Source organism: Camelus dromedarius, chromosome 4, assembly GCF_036321535.1.
Source record: "Camelus dromedarius isolate mCamDro1 chromosome 4, mCamDro1.pat, whole genome shotgun sequence".
Classification (NCBI taxonomy): Eukaryota; Metazoa; Chordata; class Mammalia; order Artiodactyla; family Camelidae; genus Camelus; species Camelus dromedarius.
Genome location: NC_087439.1, coordinates 5462991 through 5485290, shown reverse-complemented (window position 1 = coordinate 5485290; position 22300 = coordinate 5462991). Strand labels below are relative to the sequence as shown.

Sequence of the window (22300 nt, the reverse complement as noted above, 5' to 3'; positions counted from 1 at the left end):
GTAAAATTTCCTATCTAGCATTCGCAAGAATGTGGAGAAAATGGGAACATACATTTTATGAGAATGTAAAAAGGCAGTAGAGTGATTGGAAATCAGAATTTAAACTGCACATTTCCTTTGACCCATCAATGCTCCTTCCAGAAATATATCCTGGGGGGAGGGTATGATAGCTCAAGTGGTAGAGTGCATGCTTAGCATGCACGAGGTCCTGGGTTCAATACCCAATGCCTCCTCCAAATAGAAATCAACGAATAAACCTAATTACCTCCCCCTCATAAAACAAACAAAACAAGCAGAAATGTATCCCAGGGAAATGTCTGCAAAGGGACTCAACGATAGAACAATGAGATTCACCGCAGTATTGCTTTTACAGTGATAAATGGAAATACATGTTCATTAATTGAGGACTTAAGGATGGCATCAACACAGCTGAGAACATCACACAGTGTAGGAATACAGTCTCCTTTTCTGGGTTTGCATTTTCCCGACCTCTAAAGATGGTCTGTCCTATGCGCTGGTCCTCACACCACTTCTGTTCTCTACTTACACTCGTGATCAGTGGATCTTTCCTGCTCTCACGGTGTTAAAAGCACTTACACAACATACCTCGGAGATAACGCAGTGGTCTGCCCCCAGACCACTGCAATAAAGTGAGTATCACAGTAAAATGAGGTGCACACATTTTTTGGTTTCTCAGTGCATGTGAAATTTGTGTTTACACTATGCTGTAATCTACTAAGTGTGCAATAACATTATGCATAAAAAAACAACATACATGCCTTAATTAAAAAAATACTTCGTCTCTAATAAAAGCCAACTATAATCTGTGACCCCAGGGAATCACGGCAGTGACATCAGAGATCACTCATCACCATAACAGATATAATAATAATGAAAAAGTCTGAAATACTGTGAGAATTACCAAAATGTGACACAGACACAAAGTGAGCAAATGCTGGAAAAAAAAAAGACACCAATAGACTTGCTTGATGCAGGGCTGTCACAAACCTAAATATATGAAAAAATACACTTTCTGCGAAGCGCAATAAAACAAGGTGTGCCTGTACCTGCTTTCGTTCCCAAATCTTACCCCTCAGCATGGACCTCGATCTTCAATTCCAGAACTGTAGATACTTCAGAATTATATAACCAACTACGCTCCTGACATCGCCGCCTGAGATGTCTAACCACTTGGATATCTCAAAATAAACTGTTCAAAACCAAACTCTTGATTTCCTTCCCCTCTGCTACTCCACAGGTCTCCTCACTTTAGGAGGGCTAATTTCTTACCTGCAGATGCTCAGGCAAAAACTGGTAGCTATCCTTGACTCCCTCCCTACCTTTCTCTCCACCCAATCAGAAATTCTGACAGCTGTACCTTCAGTACATAACTGGAACGTGAACTCTCTTCAGACTTACTACCTCCATGCTGGTCCAAGCCACTAAGGCAGTCTAAGGCTTCATTGCCTCACACTTGGTCTTACTGCTTTTACTCTTGCCTTCTCGCAGTTCATTTTCAGCACAGCAGCCTGAACAATCCTTTCAGAAATAAGTCAAATCACATCACTCCTGTGCCCCCGCCCAGTGATGGCTCTCTGTCTTGCTCAGAATAATGTGCACAGGACCCTGAATGGCCCACAAAGCCCTGCATACATAGTCTGGCCCTCAGTTACATCTCTGAACCATTTTGTACAACTCTCCTCCTCGTTTAAAAGTCACAGAACAATGCTAAGTAACCGTGCACACTTCCAGTGTGCGTGGTTGTCCTCACGCTCCTGCACTAGTGTGTAGTGATGGCTGCGGGTCTCCGACAGCAGGACATTGGGCCCTGCTCCTTCCTTTGCCTGACACAGTCTGACATCCAGGAGCGCGTGGCTCCATCCTTCATGCTCTTCAAACCTCGGCTCACAGCAGCCTTTCCGGAAACCATTGCCCCCTCCCCCCATCACTTATACTCCCTTTACGCTGCCGTCTTTGTCTTCATATACTTATTATTTCTCTATGCTCCACAGGTAGTAAGCTGAAGGAGAACAATTTGCTTTAGTCATTCATATCCCAGATTCTAAAATGATACTCGGCACCCAAGTGGCGTTCGTAATTTTTTTCTGAATGAAGTTTCATGAAGAAGTAGCTATAAATTCATGAATATGGTAAGCTATTCCTGACATAAGTAAAAAATGCAATATATAAAACAAGCCATCAACAAAATTCTGTTTTCAAGAATCTATCAACGTATCTACCTGTGAATGTTAAAAAAAAAAAGATGTGGAAAGATACTTAACAGAACTTAACCAACCAATATTATTCTGAGGAGTGGGACTGGAGAGATGGGTGGAGAACAGGACAATGATTTTCACTTTGTACTTTAAAATATATTTTTTTGACTAACTTTTTTTTGGGGGGTTTAATTAGGTTTTTATTATTTATTTATTTTTAGAGGAGGTACAGGGGCCTGAACCCAGGACAGTGCGTGCTAAGCACGTGCTCTACCACTTGAGCTATACCACCCCCCCCATACTTTAAAATATTTTTATACTGTCTCATTTTCTTTTCCAAAATATTACTTTTAGAATCAAGAAGATAAAGGCTAAATAAAAGAAAAAAGCATGTATTAACTACTGTCACGATGCCATTTCTGACAGCAACAGTAACTGGGTCTTTACTGTGGAGGCCAGCTCTAAGTGCTTTAAATACACAAGAATCCTCTGCGGCAGATGTCGTGAGTATGCCCATTTGATAAATGAGGTGAATGAGGATCAGAGAGGTTGAGAGACGTGTCCAGATCATGCAGCTAGAAAGTGGTTATAAAAAGACGCACACAGGCAAATTATGGGAACCTTGTCATGTGCAGCAGCCCCTTCCCGCCCTAAGCGTGCGCTCACCCTGCAGGCCTCGGCGACCCGGACGTGCTCCGCATAGAGCTCTCCACTCGGGGACTGGCCACTTCCGGAGGCTGAGGAGGGATGAGGGTTTTCCGCACGGCCATCCTGAAAGAGACGAGAGACAAACCCGGAATACAACAGTCCGAGGGCAGTGAAGGAGGAGAACCACACATCTGCCAAGCAGAGCCGGCCCAACGCAGCGCTTTCGCTGTGTCTCACTACAGTGCTAGGTATTTAAAAAAAAAACTTTAATCAAAGTAATAAAGGCACCTTATGTAAAAAGCCAAAGAGAACTGAACAGCTTTTGATGACATATAGCAGATCCCTTCCCCAGCCCTCCCCACTCTCCATCCCCACTGTTGTGACTCTTTTACCTGCTTCTTCTAGCATCTCCTTTCTACTTAACAGTAAAGTTTAAATCCATTTAGTAGGGGAAGGTACAACTCAGTGGTAGAGCATGTGCTTAGCACGCACGAGGTCCCGGGTCCAATTCCCAGCGCCGCCATTGAAAAAAATAAATAAATGAACCTAATTGCCTCCCCTCCACAAACGCAAAAAACAAACAAAAATAAATCCATTTAGCATTTATAATCATTATCAGATCTGTGTATTTATAGTGACCTGAGCAAGTTCCTAAAGCTGAGTGAAAAGAGCTGACCAAGCAGCTGGTCATCAACTGTGCCAGGGAGCAGAGGGGCCACGCGGGGCTCAGACCGATCACTCACTCCTGGGGTTTAGCAACGTGAAAGTCATACGCGAGCTTGATGTATTTTGTTTGGGCAGGGTGGTGAAAAGAGAGAAGATGGCTGGAACCAGAATCTACCTTCCTGCAACGCCTAGTCACTAACAGATCCAGACGCGCACCATCAAGACTGCTAGCATCTCAAAAAGGGTGACCCACTACCAGACAGCATAGTTCTCCCAGTAAAAGACTAAACCACCGCTGATGAAGGAGTCTTGGCAAGAGGGGAAGAAAAAGCGAACCTAACCAAACCTTTAGATCCAAGTAACAGGTTAAGAGAAAGTGTGGAGGAGAGAATAACACGTGGAACTAGGCAGTTTCTAGTTTCAGGGGGCAGTGGGTTGAATTGTGTTCCCTAAAACGACATGTCCGAGTCCTAATCCCTGGTACCTGTGAATGTAAAAAAATAGGGTCTTTACAATGTAATTAAGTTAAGGATCTTGAGGTAAGATCACTCTAGATTTACGGTAGACCCCAAATCCAAAGACTGGTGCCCCTGTAACAGAGAGGAGAGGAGGTTTGCTACACACAGACACGGAGGGAAGGCCACGTGAACACGGAAGCAGAGGCCGGTGTGGTCTGGTCCATCCACAGGCCAAGGAACTCAAAGGATTGCCAAGGGCCCCCAGGAACTGGGAGAGGCATGGGAGGGATTCTCCCGGAGGGCATTCAGAAGGGACCAGCCCTGCCGACACGCTGGTTGTAGACTTCCAGCCACCAGAACTGTGAGAATAAATTCCTGTTGTTTTAAGTCACCAAACTTGTGGTAACTTGTTAGAGCAGTCTAGGAAACCAGTACAATGGGGATTCAAATGACTAAGCTCAGGGAGAGAGTGGGGGAGAGAAAAAGCTCTAGAGAAGTCTAGAGGACAAAAGACCAAGTTTCTTCAACAGATAAATTGAAAGAAAAAAAAGAGATGGAGGAAACTTCTTTATTAGAAGAGTCTTAATAGACATATCAATTAATCTTAATGCATGTACCTTATCTGAACACTGACTCAAATAAATAATGTAAAAGAAAACAAAACTTGTGACATCTGAGATCACTGGAAGTTTGCACAATGACTAAATAATTGATAACATTAAGGGGTTTTTGCTTTTTTTGTGTGTGTGTGTATATCTCTTAACAAACACATGCAGAAATATATATAAGTGAAATGACAAGTTCCCTGGGATTTGCTTCAGAATAACATGGTAGGAAGGAGAGGGGAGGTATATAGGCAAACATGAGTTGGTAAGTGAATGTCCGAAGTTGGATGAGGGGTATAAATTCATATGGTCAAGTCTGTATTATGTTTAAAGTTCTCACAACAGAAGGAAACTAACAAGATTAAATGAACAAATTTAAAATTAAAATTTAAATTAATAAACAGTAAGAAAGTAACAAAAAAGCAAGACCTACACATTGTAATTGACTGTACTTCAATTAAAAACAAGACCAAGTCCACACCACTCACCGCCCCGAAAACAAGGAAAGGCCCCCTCAAACCTCTAATGAAATACACCATTATAAACCCACAGAATGACCAAACTTAAAGAGTGCCAAACACCAAGTGCTGGTGGTGTAAGGCACGGACCCCACTGCTGGTGAGAGTGTAAATACAGACACCTGCACAAATTGTGGGCATCACCTGCCAGAGCTGAACCCGAGCACAGCCTACCTCCCGGCAAGTCCCCTCCCTGCACACAACACGAAAGCATTTATGGATGCCTCCCAGGTGATGCACAAAGATGTTCAGGATAACATTCCAGCCAGACATTGGAAACAACCCAAATCTCCATGGATAAACTATGCTATTTTTATACATACAAGGGCATTTTATAGAGCAATAAAAAAATTACAATCACATCCAGTAACATGGATGTACTGCACAAACCAAGTGAAAGACGGGCTCACACACAAAAAAGTATAATATGTGATTTTACGGGAGCTTAAAAAAAGGCAAAACAAATCCACAGGATAAAAAGGAAAACTGGTTAGTAACCTTTGGGAGAAAATGCTAGTAATGGTGTTTCCTGACCTACGGAGTGGTTGCATGTGGTGTTCGCTTTGTGCTAACTCATTACGCCTTCTGTACACTATCTGTGCAGTTTTCTACACGCCAGTGAAAATGCTGGAAGAAAGAGACACTGGAAGAAGACGTGGAGCTCACAAAGAGAGACAACTCCTTTCTACTCTTTGTAAATAGGGGCAACTTGAGGGCAGACAGTGGGACGAAGTGGCTCCATAGAAAGATTTTTCTTAAATGATGGAAGAAACATCGGCATGTTGATACTCTGTGTGGCTGATCCACTAGAGAAAGAACTGACCAAGTAGGAAGGGGGAGAAGGGCGGGAGCAGGTGGGAAAGGCCCTGAGAGCTCACGGGGCTGAGGGATGGGAAGGCCCAGTGGGGGTGAGGCTGGCGGGTGAGATGTGAGATGTGACAGCCAAAGCCTGCCAAGTTCTCTCCTGGTTGCTTCTATTTTCTCAAGAACGTGGGCAGCACGCGCATTAGCTAAGGGTGGACATGGGTTGGGGGAGCTCAGGGAGCAGCAGGGGTGGCACAGCTGCCCGGGGGAGTGCTTGAGGACAGCAGACTGTGCCGGTCAGCTGGCAGACGCACCGCGATAAACTATCGTGAAATTTCACAGCCCTGGAGACAAAAAAGTGTTGGTATCTTTAGCTCCTCCCCTTGGGCTAGATGGACCCCCGAGGGAGCGTAGAGCCCTCTTCTCACTGGCTGTCAACAGAGTTAATTAAGTTCAACTGCCAGGGCTGTGTCAGCCAAAAGGGAGAAGTGAACTGGAAAGAGGGATGAAGAGGGAAAAGTATACAATACACATGAACGTGCAAGCTGGACAAGCCTAGAGTTCAGTACTTCAGGGTTCTAGGGTTAAACTCTCCGAACCCGAGAGAACTCCTAAGAACTACGCAACAGATGCTCACAACTGACACCCAACTGGCTCTCGGATTCTTACCATCCCACAGCCTGAGCGTGGCGAGGCTCTGCTGAACAAGCCTGCGGTCAAGTTATGTTGGAGGAAATTTAAAAACAACACAGGAGGCGAGAAATTAGAGTCTGCTCTCAGCACTGGACGAGTGCCTACTGTTTACACCAATTCTATCCAGAACCAGAGGTGTCATTTGGCAGCACTGGGTCCACTCACCCGTCCGTGGCGGGTTTCTTCCGGAGGATGCTTGGCCGTGGGGAGGAGCCCTGGGCCGGAGCGCTGGTGCTGGCGCTCTGGCTGTGGGTCTGCACCACCGTCGTCGCTGCTGGGGCAGCGCTGAACGGACTGTTGATGGGGTTGGCTACGATCGTGGCTCCATCTGCCAACACCACTGCTGGAGGACACAGAGAGGGCAAGAAGGAAGGATGGAGAGAGGGAATGGAAGAGACATGACAAAGAGGTCACATAAAAACCACCAGCCCACCAGAATTAAGATTCCCTGTGTGTGACTGTCCGATTTCAAGAAGGTAAGGAATAAGAGCACAGTGTGCACTATCTAAAAGCAGACGGCGGAGAGGGAGGTCACAGAGTCCACTGACGCACGATCAATAACCAGTTCTCTTTGCCCTACATTCGTGATTACTAATAAATGAGACAAGTTACACAGAGTACACAGTAGACTTCAAGAAACATTCTCCTACGGCTTTTTGGTAAAATACCACTGCTGCTCCGTCCCTAGTAATGTTACCAACATTTCAGTCTATCTTAACTTCACAGTGTTACATACAACTCCAAAGAGTATCTTAAAATGGAATGAGAATGCTCTCCTATAAGGTAAATGTACTCTCTCAACTCAGAGCTCTTTTCAAGTGCTTCTTCCCACGTGCAAATGCATAGTAGGCTCTTTATCACTGTAATTTCTAGTAACTGCAGTGACCCTGACAGGTGAGTTCTAAGCAACTCATGTTACAAAGAGACCAGGGCTGAGCAAGATTACCCGAGGCCACAGAGCCAGCATGTGGCAGACCCTTGATTTAAATCCAGTGCACCTCTTTCTTTCATATCAATTTCCAAGCCAAAAATTAAAATTACCTGAGGTCTTTCCTTCGGGTTGAGGCTGCTGGGTCCCTATTGGCGCAGGCTGAAGTCCCTGTGTGCTGATTGGTGTTGCCGAGTGAATCCCCTGTGTGCCAATTGGTGCTGGCTGTATTCCCGGGGTCCCAATGGGGGCCGGCTGGATCCCCTGCGTGCCGATGGGGGCTGGCTGGATCCCCTGGATGTGTCGAGCATGAGATGCATCCACTGTCATCAACTGCATGGGGTTCAGGTGGACTGTAGATGCCACCCCAACACCAGTCTGAGCTGTGATGGCAGAGTTTGGAGCCTGAGCCGAAACTGAAAATGGTGCAAAAAGGGACAAGAATGTCAGCTCTGATTAGACATGGTCTGCATAAGGAGAAAAACACTAAAATCAAAATAGAATATTTCAGGGGGGAGGGTATGGCTCAGAGGGAGGATGCATGCCTAGCTTGCAGGAGGTCCTGGGTTCAAGCCCCAGTACGTCAATAAGAAAAACAAATAAATAAAAAAACCTAATTACCCCCATCCCCTGCAAAAAATCAGAATTTTTCCACTTTTCAAGACCTGAATCTTCAGTTTAAAAAAGTACTCCATAAAACTCTACATATCATGGATTTTCCCTCCTTACTTCCTACCAATTCGATATGATCTTTCTGCAGATTACTAGAAATAGCATTAAAGCCAGAAAAAAGCAATCATTTATTAAATGCCAAATGTAAGCCAGACAACTGTGTACATAGTTAATATGAAACTTCTGATAAATCCATGGCTCCAGGTCAGGAATCTTCCCTTTAACTGATAGAACCGCTATCACAGGCATTTCTGAAATATAGTAATTGTGGGTTTTAAATTCTATAATATCCACTGACGTCAGAGAATAATCAAGTTTCCCTTTTCCTGTCAGGCAAACATATCAGCTACTGTGTATGTTAAAAACAAATGAACTCAACCACCACAAAATTGAAAACAAAAACCTTTCCAGGAAGCAACAAAAAAGAAGGGATTTCTCAGTATTTGTGGAAAGAAAACAAACACAAAAGACTTCTTCTCAGTCATCAAAGCCTCTCTTTTGGGATTTAGCACCTTATAATATCTCTTCATGTCTAATCTCCCTACTAGACTCTAAGGTGTTGAAAGCAACATCTGCTTAAAAGTCAACTTTAAAAATAGAGTCTAGCACAGGACCTTACATACAGTAGGGTTCCAATAAATACCTGTGGAATGAATGCATTAATAAATGCATGAAGGAATAAATGAATGAATGAAATGGAAGACATCTCTGAAACAAGTGAAATTTCAGAAAAAATATGCGAAGGCTCCTACAAACTGCAGATTACGTATCTACATTCACAATTATATATTCACCTCTCTATTTAACTTATAACTGAGAAACCAAGAAGATTCTGTCTTTATAAGCAACGAGAGTCCATGAACAACGATTCTAATCTATCATAAACTATGTATTAGAGTAATCTCATATTTGACAAGATCAGAGCCTACTGTATACAAATTTTCCTGTTCTCTTCATGGCTTGAAGACATCTGCTTTAAAATGAGCTAATGAATCCATAACACTTGAAAATAAGACACTGTAAGCAGTTAATAAATCATTCTTCATTTGTGTTTTTCCATGTATAGATTTGTATGTCTGAGAAATAATTTATCACTTCTCTTCTGCCCAACAATGGCAGTACTGGTACTGGAAGGAATAAAGTGTTACTGACTGTCTTACTCATTTTTCTGTATTAGTGTCCAGCAGGGCTACTGCAGGGGTGAAAGGAGAGACTTGGAAAAAGAATAATGTGGAGAAAGAGATGACTGGCAGATCCCCCAACACTGTAGACAGGGGTCTTATGATGGATTTTTACAATAAACGTTTGCATAAAGCAGGAGTGTCTGCATGGTTGGTTGGAGCTCAAGAGAGAGGCTGTAAATCCTTTCCAGTTGGTTAGCATTCCAAGACACACATATTGGCCATGAATTACGTTCTCCAGAAAGGCAAACTGACTGCATTGTTATAGAAGCATCAATTGGCCCAAGTAGTGGACAAAGGAACCTGAAGTCAAGTGCTGTTACTGACAAGGAGACTTAAGAATTTTTGGGGGGGCTTGTGCGGGGCGCGATGGAGAGGATATAAAATGGTGTGCCTAGCATGTATGAGGTCCTGGGTTCAATTCCAGAACTCCATTAAAAATAAATAAATAAACCTGATTATCACCCTCACAAAAAAAAAAAAAAAAAAAAAAAGAACTTTAAGCAATCCGTGTAACAGACAAACACACACACACAAACTTAGAGCATGATATTTACTTCTTAATTGTCAATATGCTTCTATGACACTTTTTGCATCCTACTTCTGGCAACAATCAATTAAACATGATTTTATCTTTGTAAGATCATTAATAAAGAACGCTGTTACAAATCTCCTTTAAAAAGATGTTATCACTTTGAGGTACAGCAAAACAGGACAGAAGAGTCAGAATTTAGCTCTTTTCCCACACTAGAGGAAAAATTAAAATAAAACTTGGGGGAGTTTTGAAAAATAAATAGCCATCCCCACAAAAAAAGCCCCTCAAAATACAACAAAACAAAACAAAACAAAAGAAAACCAAAACAATGCAGCGACGGAGGAACCTGTTTTCAAAGCTATTTAAATACCTTAGTGTTTTCCTAATGTGAACTATGGAATTAGGTTGATAAAAATGTGACCATGTTGGTTTATCGATTGTACCAAATATGCCACACTGATGAGGGATGTTGAGGGTAGGGGAGTACACATGTGTGGGAAGGGAGGGCTGTGTGGGAACTGTATTTTCTGCTCAATTCTGCTGTAAACCTGAAACTACTCTAAAAAAATACAGTCTATTAAAAAAATATTAATACCTTACCGTTTGAAAGTTTTAGACTAGCACTGTCCAATGGAAATATAAGTCATACGCAGAATTTCCAATTTTCTAATAGCCATGTTAATAAAGTAAAAAAGCAGGTCAAATTAATTTTAATGATATATCTTAACCCAATATATCCAAAAATTATCATTTCAAAACATAATCACTACGAAAATTATCAGTAAGATATTTTACATTCTCTTTTCCATATTATATCTTCAAAATTCAGGGTACATTTTACTCTTAAAATGCATCTCAATTCAGATACTAAATTTTTATCAGAAGTATTTGATTTGTACCTCGATTCCATAAAATCTACAATTTTGAAAAACAGTAGTTTTGCATCACAAGCTGTTCCACACATATTTGAAGATTCTCTCCTTTTAATTAAGTAAAACAAAAAATTCAGTTCTCCTTCTGTGCCAGGTCCCCCTTCAAAGGCTCAAGGGCCTGTATGGCCAGGCTGTGGTCCTGGACCGCACAGCAGAGAGGCGAGAGCCACAGCCTGAACCATCTGGCTTTCTTCCACCTAAAGTGGGCTGAGGGTTCCACAGGAAAACACTATACAGACTCTGAGGTTTAAGGATTGTTCATTCTGGATTGGCAAAAAGAACACACATCTGGATGGTGAATGTTGAGCATACCTAGACTAACGTCAAAAATGCAACAAATATTCCACAAAACAACAGAAGCCCCTAAGAGTACAGCTTTGCTCATTTCAACTGTGCTATCATTTTAAGGGATAATAAAAACTGTTAACATAATTATCCTAGGGGTGGGATAAAATCATGCGAATATCACCAGTAAGTAACAACCTTTTATGGGTCACTGAGATGGTGATTTATAATCTTAAAGCTTCAGATTTTAGCCTTATCTGCATCTGAAAACGAAAGTTAGAGTAATTAAGTCCATACTCAAAAGACTCAGTGATCAATTTCCACCTCACTGCTTGCAAAAATTAAAATGTTAAAAAGTCATCTTCACAGTGGGGCTCATACCTGGATACTGGCGAATGGTGGACACAGAGCTGGTGATTGGGGTATAGGTATGAGCAGCCAGTGGGTATGCAGAAGGTGGGTACGTTGGCAGAAAGTACTGGAACTGAACAGGAACAGACGGTCTACAGATGAAACACAGACAATATGAACTCAAACGGTCTATTTTCCTATTCACCTTCAGATGATCTTACCCCCATCATCCTCCTCCTCACACTTTTAACCACCACCCAACATTTCCCAAATTGTCCCCCAAATATTATACCAAAGGACACAGACTTGGAGAGAGTAATATTTAAAAAAATAAATGGATACTATAAGTAATTATATCAATAAATGTGAAAAAATATATAGAATAATAATTATCAAAATGGACTCAAAAAAAACCAGTAATCGGGGTGGGGTATGGCTCAGCGGTAGAGCGTGTGCTTAGCATGCACAAGGTCCTGGGTTCAATCCCCAGTGCCTCCATTTTAAAAAAAATTTAATAAATAAATCTAATTAATATCCCCCCAATAAAAATTAAAAAAAAACAACTCAGTAATCAAAAGTTTTCCCTGTTCAATTCCACATGAAAGACTCTAAGCTCAGATTGCTTTTACTGGTTAATTTTATCAAACATATAGACAACAGATAATCCCAAACTTACACAAATTGATTCAGAGACCAGAAAAATGAGAAAAGAGATCTAACTTATTTTTTGAACTTAACATAGCCTTGATACCAAAACTGGACAAGGAGTGTGAGATAAGATTATAAACAAATCTCACTTTCTACATCGACACAAAAATTCCTAAATAAATTGAATTAAGTACAATATCAAATTAAATACATCATGATCAAGTAAGATTTATCACAGGAGGATAGGAATGCTTCAATATCAGAATTTCTATTAATGTTTTATATCACAGTAAAAAATTAAAAGAGAACAATCGTTGGAAACTTTACGAAAGATATACCAAAAAAAGTAACAGCGTTCAATACTTATTCATGATATACATGCCTAAGAAAGCAGAAATAGAAACAAACTTTGTTCCTCAAACTGGAAATCATATCTACCAAAACCTGTAATGAAATTTCAGAAGAACTTCCATCAGGTCGGGAAGAAGACCAGGATGCTCGCCATCTCTGCTCTATTCAGCACCATATCAGAAGCTCTAGCCAACTGTTAGAAAAACACAGGTATACAAAATGGAAATGGGAAAACTCCCTCATCCCTCAAAAAAACTGTCTTTATTTGCAGACATCCACATAGGAGAGCCAAGAGAATCTACAAACTTTCAGAGCTAACAGGCAGCTAAACTGGGTGGACACATGGCCAGTATACTGAAACTTACTAAGCATTTCTATGTACAATAATAATCAAACAAGAATACGTATAATGATCCAATTCTGAAATCACTTCAAGTGCACTTCACCAGGTTCTCACTGGAAGAAGGGAGATACAAATCTGGAATGGGGGCAGGTAAGGAGGCTGAACCAGAAGCACCAGAATGTACTGGTTTTTAAAATGCTATGTCCCTCCTACCTCTGCCTGCTGGAAGGGCCAGGAGAAAGGACAATCCAGTAACAACACAGAGCTAACACCTAGACTGTGGCTTCTAAACGATGAGAAGGAGCCAGCGCTCCTTAGAGGGATGGCAGGTTCCAGGGCTCAGACAGATCAAGTGTAGGGGGAGCCACCAGTACACTGTGCTGGTGTGCTGAGGAGGCAGGAAGGGCGAGAACGACCAGGGCACAGCAGACCCACGGGAAGGGTATGAAAGGGCTCCCAGAGACTAAACTGGAAACGATCTGAGCACCTAAACAGATGACAGTCATGGAGTAAAGGAAACCAAATCCATGAGCTCATGCTGATTTTAAAAAATAAAACACACAACACAGTAAATGAATGGGGACAGAGATGAGTAAACTTCTTTACCTCGGAATGCCAACGGATAAATGTGGAAGTGATAGAAAAAGTCACCATGTTGCAACCATCGGATAGCAACAAGCATCAATTGATTCAGCCAAGAATCATCCACAGATGATAAAACCACTGAGTGAAAGCTTACGGGGGAGAGGATATTAATAGTCTTCAGGTAGGTCGGCACAGATTAGTTACTTACAAAGGAGAATACACCTTTACAGTAGAAAAATCCGGCAGACGTCACCCTCGCTAAGTAAGGAATGTTGACACTGGAACAGCGTGAGCTCTCCGATGCGGCACCAGTGAGACCACCACCACACCTGAGTGGTACTTGCTCCCAAAATGCACAGCCAGCATCTAACTGCGAGGACCAATCTGACAGGCCCAAACTGAAGAATATTCTACAAAAACAACCAGCCGATCTGTACTCCTCAAAAATGTCAACGTGTGAAACAGAATGGAAAGTTAAAGGATTGTTTCAGATACCCGTACTGTGGTTACATAAAGAACAGCTTTGCTCTCTGGAGGTGAAAATGGAAATACTTAGGGATGAAGGGTCACGATGCCGCCACCATTACTCTCAGAGTAAATCAAACAGAAATATGCAAATCAAACAACTGGATACTAGGAGAAGACCCGTGTCAAGGAGAATGATGGAATAAATACAGCACATTTTCATAAAACTGAAATGGAAATGACATAAAGTATTATCTTCAGGGGGAAATTTGAAAATAAGTAAATATATGCCGTATTTGTAGGACAATGTGTTTTACTGAAAAATCAGGACAACGTGACACAATGGGACACATTCCTTCCTACCTATTGTCACTTCGGGTTTCCATGGCCACAGGATTCGGAGAGGCTCGATGGCCTGAAATGGGAATCAGGCTACTCCTCTCTGCAGGGTAATCGGGTTGGATCCGAGGAGAAGTGTGTGTGATCTGCTGAGGCACCACCTTAGCTACAAAGAGGAGAAAGAATCCAGTTACGTTACTCTCACGCGCCTTCACTGGTGCGCCGACGCGTTCCTGGACAGCAACCATCTTAAGAAGGCAAACGGTAGTAAGAAGCCTGCATTCTTAGTTTTCTTTAAGATGAAAAATGAAAGATGAGGATTCATGGTTCAACAGAATTATTTCAATATAATAATCCACTGATATAACCATTCTGTTATTTGTCGAGGCAGGGTTCATTTCAACATGAGGACTTCAACAAAAGTATCAGCCACCAGGCCCCTTTCCCCTGACCTGGTTTCTTGGAGACCTTTTTTAATTTATTTTTTTATTTTCTTCTTTAAAAAAAATTATTTATTTATTTATTTTGGGGAGAGGAGACTTTTTTTCCCTTTTTTTTTTTTAAGGGGGAGGTAATTAGGTTTATTCATTTAGTTATGTTTGGAGGAGGTACTTGGAGATTGTTTGTTTAAAAAGGAGAAAACTTTAAAAAAAAATTCAACAAAAATTTGAATATAGAAACGGCAAACACCTTAGACTCTACGCCAGGGCACACACCTGGTACTATGAAGCTAATGAGATCATTTCCATTTCCAAGTCACAGTTTCCTCATCCATGAGGAGGCCTTCTCTAGATAGTTGCTTAATTTCTAAAGTCTTCTGAAATGTTCTGTGATTCTGCATAATTTACTTTGTGGCAAAATTAAAATGACCATGGTTTTCAAGTTTAATCTGAGGTTCAAAGCTGGCTCTTCTCTACAATTTGCAGTCAAATCTTGTTTACAAGGTAGAGCTGAACCCTTCTTATCAACCTGCGTGTTAACGCTGTGACTGGGAATCTGAAAAGGGGAGCTGTGACCTCAGAAGACAGAGGGACAGCTGCCATGTGGGTAAAGACCACTGACATGAGAGACGACTGATGCCAATCCATCGCCAAAGCGCAGTGCACTGCACATCGGCGGGCAGGCAGCACACACCCCAACAACGCCCAGCTGCTTCCTGGGGGAGGCACTGAAGTTTCTGCAGGATGAGGGGTGGGATGCCAGGTCGGCCACTGAGGATGGCACCTCCTGGCTCACACACAGAGAAGCCGGCTTGACATTTTCCATCAGCGGGAAGTAGAGAGGGTGCTGACTAAAAAGCAACTTAAGTCTTGGTTTTTCACTGAAAAAGCCCATAAAAGGTAGAAGAAAACAGTGGGAATGCGCTGTCATCTGACAGAGTAGCTGAGCAGAGGTTGGTGACCACACACGCTTTTTTTTCCAGTTAAAAAAGCCATTAATGGGGAGGGTAGAGCTCGGTGGTAGAGTGTGTGCTTAGCATGCACAAGGACCTGGGTTCAATCCCCAGTACTTCTATTAAAAAAAAATACTACTAATAAATAAATAAACCTAACTGCCTTCTCCCACTGAAAAGAATAATAGTGTTAAAAAAAAAGCCATTTATCCTCAATTATTAGGAAAAAAAACTTTACAAAAACATAATGCAGAAATCATAAGTTAGGGCTATTTCCAAAGATAATCCCTGGTTTCTGAAGGCTGTGATCATCTGATTCTGCTTTTTCTATTCTGAGACCACCATCTTGTGTGGAGAAAACGAGGATGGTATTCTATTGCGGAGGGGCACTCACTGCAGGTGAAAACCCTATGCTAGTGGTTAATCAGGTTTTTCCCCTTTAATTCTATTACATTCTTATTAATAACAAGGAATTAATAACATTTAATAACAAGGAATCGATAACATTCCTATTAATAACAATGGCTGAATTTAAAATTTTATCTCAGCTGGAGAAAGCAAGTGACACTTAGAAAAAGCCACTTAGGTGATTTTAATGTATCTCTTATAGCCCCATCTTGAAAATCAGTGCTCTAGACTTAATATCAGGTTTCCCTTCTCAACTGAGGTACTTTGTACAGGAAATCCTCTTATGGTATAACAAATATTTGGGATACTATCAAAGAGGAAGACAAAACTAGAGCATAAACCTGCCGGAACTTAGACAAAACCAATCACATTAACTGGCAGATGTTGTATCTGAACAACCCTGACAAACGATTTTCGTGTCTACAATTTAGGGAATGGTTAAAACTCAAAGGTAAAAGAGCTGGGGAGACACAGAGTACAGCAGCACAGTAACTCACGGAAGGCAAAAAGCTGGCAGTTTCAGCCAAATGAATGAACACTGTCTGCTGGTGCTTTTTGTGAGGTTACTTCACAATGTTACTCTGAGGAAGACAGTGACATTAACGAGAACTAATCTCTGAATAATTCTTCACAGAGAGAGTTCCAGACAAAACCAGAGAGCCCCTGTAGGGTACACGGCCCCTCTTTACTGGTCTGATTTTCTTAGGAGCTATAGATTCCCTGGTGAGACTCTGGACTATAAAAATGAAAAGAACAACCTTGGCTCTGACTTTACAGCGCTGAGGGGAATAGATGACACTGTGAAGTACAGCCAGAAAATGGTCTGAAATGACAACACGGAACAATCAATGATCTTTTTCAAGAAAAGCACATCAATGCTGAAACCACACACACACACAGTAACTTCACAGATGCGAAACTGAATTCAGAGGGTGTGAGAGAAGTCTGCTAAAAGCCTTCGCTGGGGCTTAGTATCAGCTTAAGGGCTGGAATGGCCCAGTGATCTGAAAGAGAGTAAGGGTGTCCTGGGTCCTAACATTCTTCTGGAAAAGTGCCCTGCAAGTTTGCTAAGAGGGTGGTGATGCTGCAGCCCATCTCCCAGGCAGAGGAAGCAAGGTGGGGAGGGACCCCCAATGCTGGGACTCGGCCAGCAGGGGAGTCGCACTTCTGTGTCTGGCCACCAGATTTCTGACAGTTAAGGGTGACAACGCATCCTCACTTCTACATGTGCAGTCTACTGAAAATACGGTGGCTGCCCCACATCTCTGGGAGTGAAGAACAGGCAGATAGCACACTAACAGAACCAAGACACAGGTAACATGAGAAACTAAAACCTGTGACTTGAGGTTACACAGGGAAGCATTCTGCCTCACGGCCAGTCTCTGCTGTGACAGGAGCCAACAGCTTCCAGGTAGGCGAGGGCAACCTGTGGGCCAGACCCTGCCCATGCCTGCTTCTACTTGAGCTAACAACAGGTTCACGCTTTCAAATGGTTGAGGGAAAAAACTCAAAAGAATATTTTGTGATACGTGAAAATTATATGAAATTCACCCTATCATCCAGCAAACACACTCCTGGGCGTATACCTGAAGGAAACTCTAATTCAAAAAGATACATGCACCCCAATGTTCACAGCAGCACTATTTACAATAGCCAAGACACGGAAGCAACCTAAATGTCCATTGACAGATGACTGGATAAAGAAGATGTGGTATATAAACACAGTGGAATACTACTCAGCCATAAAGAGGAATAAAATAATGCCATTTGCAGCAACATGGATGGACCTGGAGATCATCATTCTAAGTGAAGTGGGCCATAAAGAGAAAGAAAAATACTGTATAATAGCACTTATTTGTGCAATCTAAAAAAGAGAGACACAAATGAACCTATTTACAAAACAGAAACAGACACACAGACATAGAAAACAAACTTATGGTTACTAGAGGGGGAAGGGGGTAGGGAGGGATAAGTTCGGAATTTGGGATCTGCTGATATACACTACTATATATAAAACAGATAAACAGCAAGTTTCTACCGTATAGCACAACAAACTATACTTAACACCTTGTAACGGCCTATAATGAAAACGAATACAAAAAATATATACGTGTATAAATAAATCACTATGCTGTACAACAGAAATTAGCATATTATAAATCGACCATACTTCAGTTAAAAAATAATAAAACTGAAAAGCTTTTTAAAAAGGAATTACATGAAATTCAAATTTCTGTGTCCATAAAAGTCTCACTGGAACCCAGCCAGGCCCATCTGGTTACGTATCGCCCAGAGCTGAGTGGCTGGGGCACAGGCCCACGAGGCCTGCAGAACCCACAGCGTGTACTACCTGGCCCGACGGGAAAAGCTTGCCAATCCCTGCTCTTGGTCATTTACAGTTTGCCTGCCAGAAACTCTTCAAAGAGTTTGTAATTTCAAAGAATTTTTAATACAGACATTTAAAAGGGGAATAAGCAAAGCCTAGAAGGAATTTTAGGATGGTTGTGAAGTATCTTGGATGGCACTCAAATCAGAGCCTCAGGTTTACACTCTTTCCCCCACTGCATCCCTTCTGAGATTTTTCCTGAACGATCTATCAGGGAACAAGCTCTCTTCATTCCAGTCCTCGGATTCTTTATCACTTCTCGTGTTGCTCTTGTAAAGTCAACTTACTTTTCTTAAAGGTCCACGGAGAAGAGGTAAAGTTTGATGAAGAAGTCAAAAGTGCCATTAAAATAGCTTACTTTGAGCTCTCCAAGATTATCTTCTCTTCTTCCCCCTATCGTCAAAATGCTGAATCTGTATACCAAATACTATTACAAGTTAGAGGCAGTACTCTTCATTCAACAATAAAAATCGATACTGGCCACCTAGATCAAGACCCGGTCAAGGGGGCTGAAATATTCCTCATAAGCCTCTGTCTGCAGGCTGCACTCACCGACCGGGATGTTTGACGTGGTCACGGCAGTAGCATGGGATGAGTGTGAGGGCATTGTCATGGTAACGATGGTACTCGTGGGAGCTTGTGTGTGTGACACAGATCCTGGAATGAGAGAGAGGGAAAGTCTTCAACAGTGGCCTCTCTGCACACATTATGGATGCTCCCAAACCTGAGAAAAGCTCTTGGGAAGAGCTACGAGAATTTTTCTAGGCTAATTCTCATTCTCTGACTGAAGCTGAAAAATGAAAAATTAACCCAGGACTTCCGGCTCCTTCTTCCCCGGCAGGTGGCGCAGGGCTGCCCGCTGACTTACCGGCCGTGGTGGCTGAAGGAATCGTGTTGGTCGCCAAAATAGGTGCCACTGTCGCTGCAGCCACTGGGGTGCCAGTACTGAAGATGGTTTTCTGCGGGGAAACAACCCACAACAGAATTATCAACGAGAACATTTCCCACTGAATCTAGTTGAAAAGCAATCGTGCCTTCGATCTGAACAAGTTTTGCCCGATCCTGCCTTTGCCCCGGGGCAGACAGGCAGTGCCCCGCCTCTGATTTACCTGGGCCATGGTATGAAGCTGCTGTTTTGGCGTCCCCAGAGCAGGGTGAGAAGGCAGTGTGATTCTTGTGGTCACGTCCCGAGACTGGGCAGGACGCTGAATACTAATTGCTGCAGACGGTGGATGCTGGATAGACAGAGTGGGCCGACTGGAAAGACAGAAAAGACACTACGATTTATACCGTGTCTCCAGACGCAGCGCAGGCAGTCCAGGCCACTGGTTACCTGGTGCTGGATCACAGTCATGGGTTTTATCTATTCACACATCTGTGAAGCCTGCAGGTGAACCAAGGAAGGAAACGGCCTATTGGGTTTCTCCCAGAAACTGCCGGAAGCTTCATTTTAAAAGTGATTAGAAAAAAAAAAGGACACTATGAACTCACCTACAAAACAGAAACAGACTCCTAGACATAGTGAACAATCTAATGGTTACGGGGGAAAGGGGATGGGAAGGGATAAATTCGGCAGTTTGAGATTCACAAATGTTCACCACTATATATAAAAATAGATTTAAAAAAAAGTCTCTTCTGTATAGCACAGGGAACTATGTTCAGTGTCTTGTAATAACCTTTAATAAAAAAAAAAAGAAAACGAATACATGTATGTATATGGATGACTGGGATGTTGTGCTGTACACCAGAAACTAACACATTGTAACTGACTGTATTTCAAAAAAAAAAAAAAAAAAATAGGATGAAGGTGTTCCTTGAACCAAATAAAGAAACCCTAAGTCATTCTCAGGGTCCTCGATACAATTAACCAGCACCCTCTGACAATCTTGAGTTAAGCCTTATTATGACAAACACACGTCGCTCTGTGGACCAAGCTGGAGATATACACCAAGGTTCTAACTGTTACAAGGGAAGATGACAGAAATCCTTGATTCACAGCTTAACCTGTGACCCTTGAAGCACTGACCTCCATCCCCCAATTCATATCATACCTTACCACATGATAAAAAGTCACATTTATGATTGCCTAATAATTGGAAGGGATCTCAACCCAGACGGCATGTCAGCTTACCTGGTAGCAAGCCACTGAAATTGCCAAAATGGCAATAAAACTTGACAGTACGTGGAAGTAGACATCTCAAGTCAGAGCCATGAACATGGGCTATCTAATAAATGATGCTGTAAAGACTACATGGCCATTTGGAAAACAATAAAATTGGATCCATAATTCACATGGTACACCAGGATAAATAAGAAAATCATGAAAGACTTAGTGGAAAATTAAAAAGTATATAAGGAAAAGAAAACCCTTTTATAACCTTGAAGTGCAGGAGAGCTTTCTAACAATTAAAAGCTCTCAAAATCCAAAAGCTATAAAAGATCAATAAATTTGACTCTATGAACAAAGAAGCAAAACTCCTAATACAGCAAAATAAACTACAAGCAAAGTAAAAAGACTCAGAGATGAAAGTGTAATCTTAACATACTAAGAGCTCTTAGAAATCAATGAGAAAAATAGCAATCTAATTAAAAAACAAACAAACAAAAAAACAGGCCAAGGATATGAATAGCTAGTTTGCTAAAAAGAAAACACAAATGGCCCCTTAACAAAAGAAAAAGATTCTAAGTCTCACTCATAGGAAGAGAAAAGCCATTTAAAATACACTGAGAAGGTGGTGGGGGGTATAGCTCAGTGGTAGAGTGTATGCTTAGCAGGCACGAGGTCCTGGGTTCAATCCCCAGTGCCTCCACTAAGTAAATAAATAAACCTAATCCCCCCACCAACAAAAACCAAACTAAAAATAAATAAATACAATATATCAAAAAATACACTGAGATATCATCGTTCACCTATCAGATTGGCAAAAATAAAAAAAACTGACAGTGTCCTCTGTTGTTCCAGTTGTACAGGGACAAGCATTTTTAAACATTCTGGATGGAGTGTAAATTGGTATGAACCCCATGGAAGGTAATAAGACACAGGTAATAAATTACACCCACGTATACCCCCTGATCACTTTGGGGACTTTATCCTACAGATATTCTTGCACACGTGCATACTGACGTTAAGTATAAAGTTATTCACCGCAATACTGTTTATGATAGTGAAGTCAAATCTGTTCATACAAAGGATCAGCGCACTGCTACTAAAGGAATGATGAAGCTCCAAGTACTGAAATGGAAAGCTTTCAATGTGTGTTGTTACATGAAAAAAACCAAAGGAGAACATGTGAATTATGAGACTAACACACTGCCGGCTGCGCTGAGAGGCAGCTTAGGAATACATGAATTAAACAATCTTTTGGGTAAAAAGGATAAAAATGAAGAGCTGCATTTGAATGTGCCTGTATTTAAGACACATTGGAAGGATACCCTGAAAGCTACTAACATGCTACTTTAGAAAGACAAAGGGATGAGAACAGAGGCCTTGGTAGCCGGCAGATAAAGTGATACTCCCTACTGTCTATGTTTTTACAGTTTTCTACTTTGGAACCATGTGAATATAGATTAGGAAGAAGAAAACATGAAAAGTTGAGCTGCACGGGTGAAACACGATTGGGACTCCATGTAACCAAACTAAGCAACGGTTTCCTCAAAATGTTTTAAAATCCGACCTGCTGGGATCTCTGTGAATAAAGTTTATAAACTGAACAGAGGATGGTTTTCTCCCTACAGAAAGAGAACTAAACAGCTTCTCATTTAAGGTCAAAGGCAAGCTGAGAGCCTGGCCACAGGTGCAGCTGTGACGCGTGGGGGAACTCACGGAGGAGAGAGCCTACGACTGGAGCCTGGGTTGTGAATAGTTGATCATACAGGTCACCAAGTACAGC

The 22300-nt window shown here is 41.9% G+C and overlaps 1 protein-coding gene across 9 annotated transcripts in view; it reads right to left on the bottom strand.

Annotated features, from left to right (window-relative positions):
* SAP130 (Sin3A associated protein 130) overlaps positions 1-22300 on the bottom strand; it is a 72366-nt gene that overhangs the window by 29883 nt on the left and 20183 nt on the right. For 6 of the 9 annotated variants that reach the window (XM_031451190.2, XM_064484660.1, XM_064484666.1 and 3 more), the window contains 8 exons: positions 19520-19667; positions 19279-19369; positions 18963-19067; positions 14248-14389; positions 11523-11644; positions 7650-7952; positions 6774-6951; positions 2883-2987 (listed from right to left, as the gene is read on the bottom strand). In XM_031451190.2, the coding sequence (XP_031307050.1) occupies positions 2883-2987; positions 6774-6951; positions 7650-7952; positions 11523-11644; positions 14248-14389; positions 18963-19067; positions 19279-19369; positions 19520-19667 (1194 nt within the window). The remainder of the gene's footprint in view (positions 1-2882; positions 2988-6773; positions 6952-7649; positions 7953-11522; positions 11645-14247; positions 14390-18962; positions 19068-19278; positions 19370-19519; positions 19668-22300) is intronic. The other 3 variants (XM_064484659.1, XM_064484661.1, XM_064484662.1) reach the window with 3 other exon arrangements.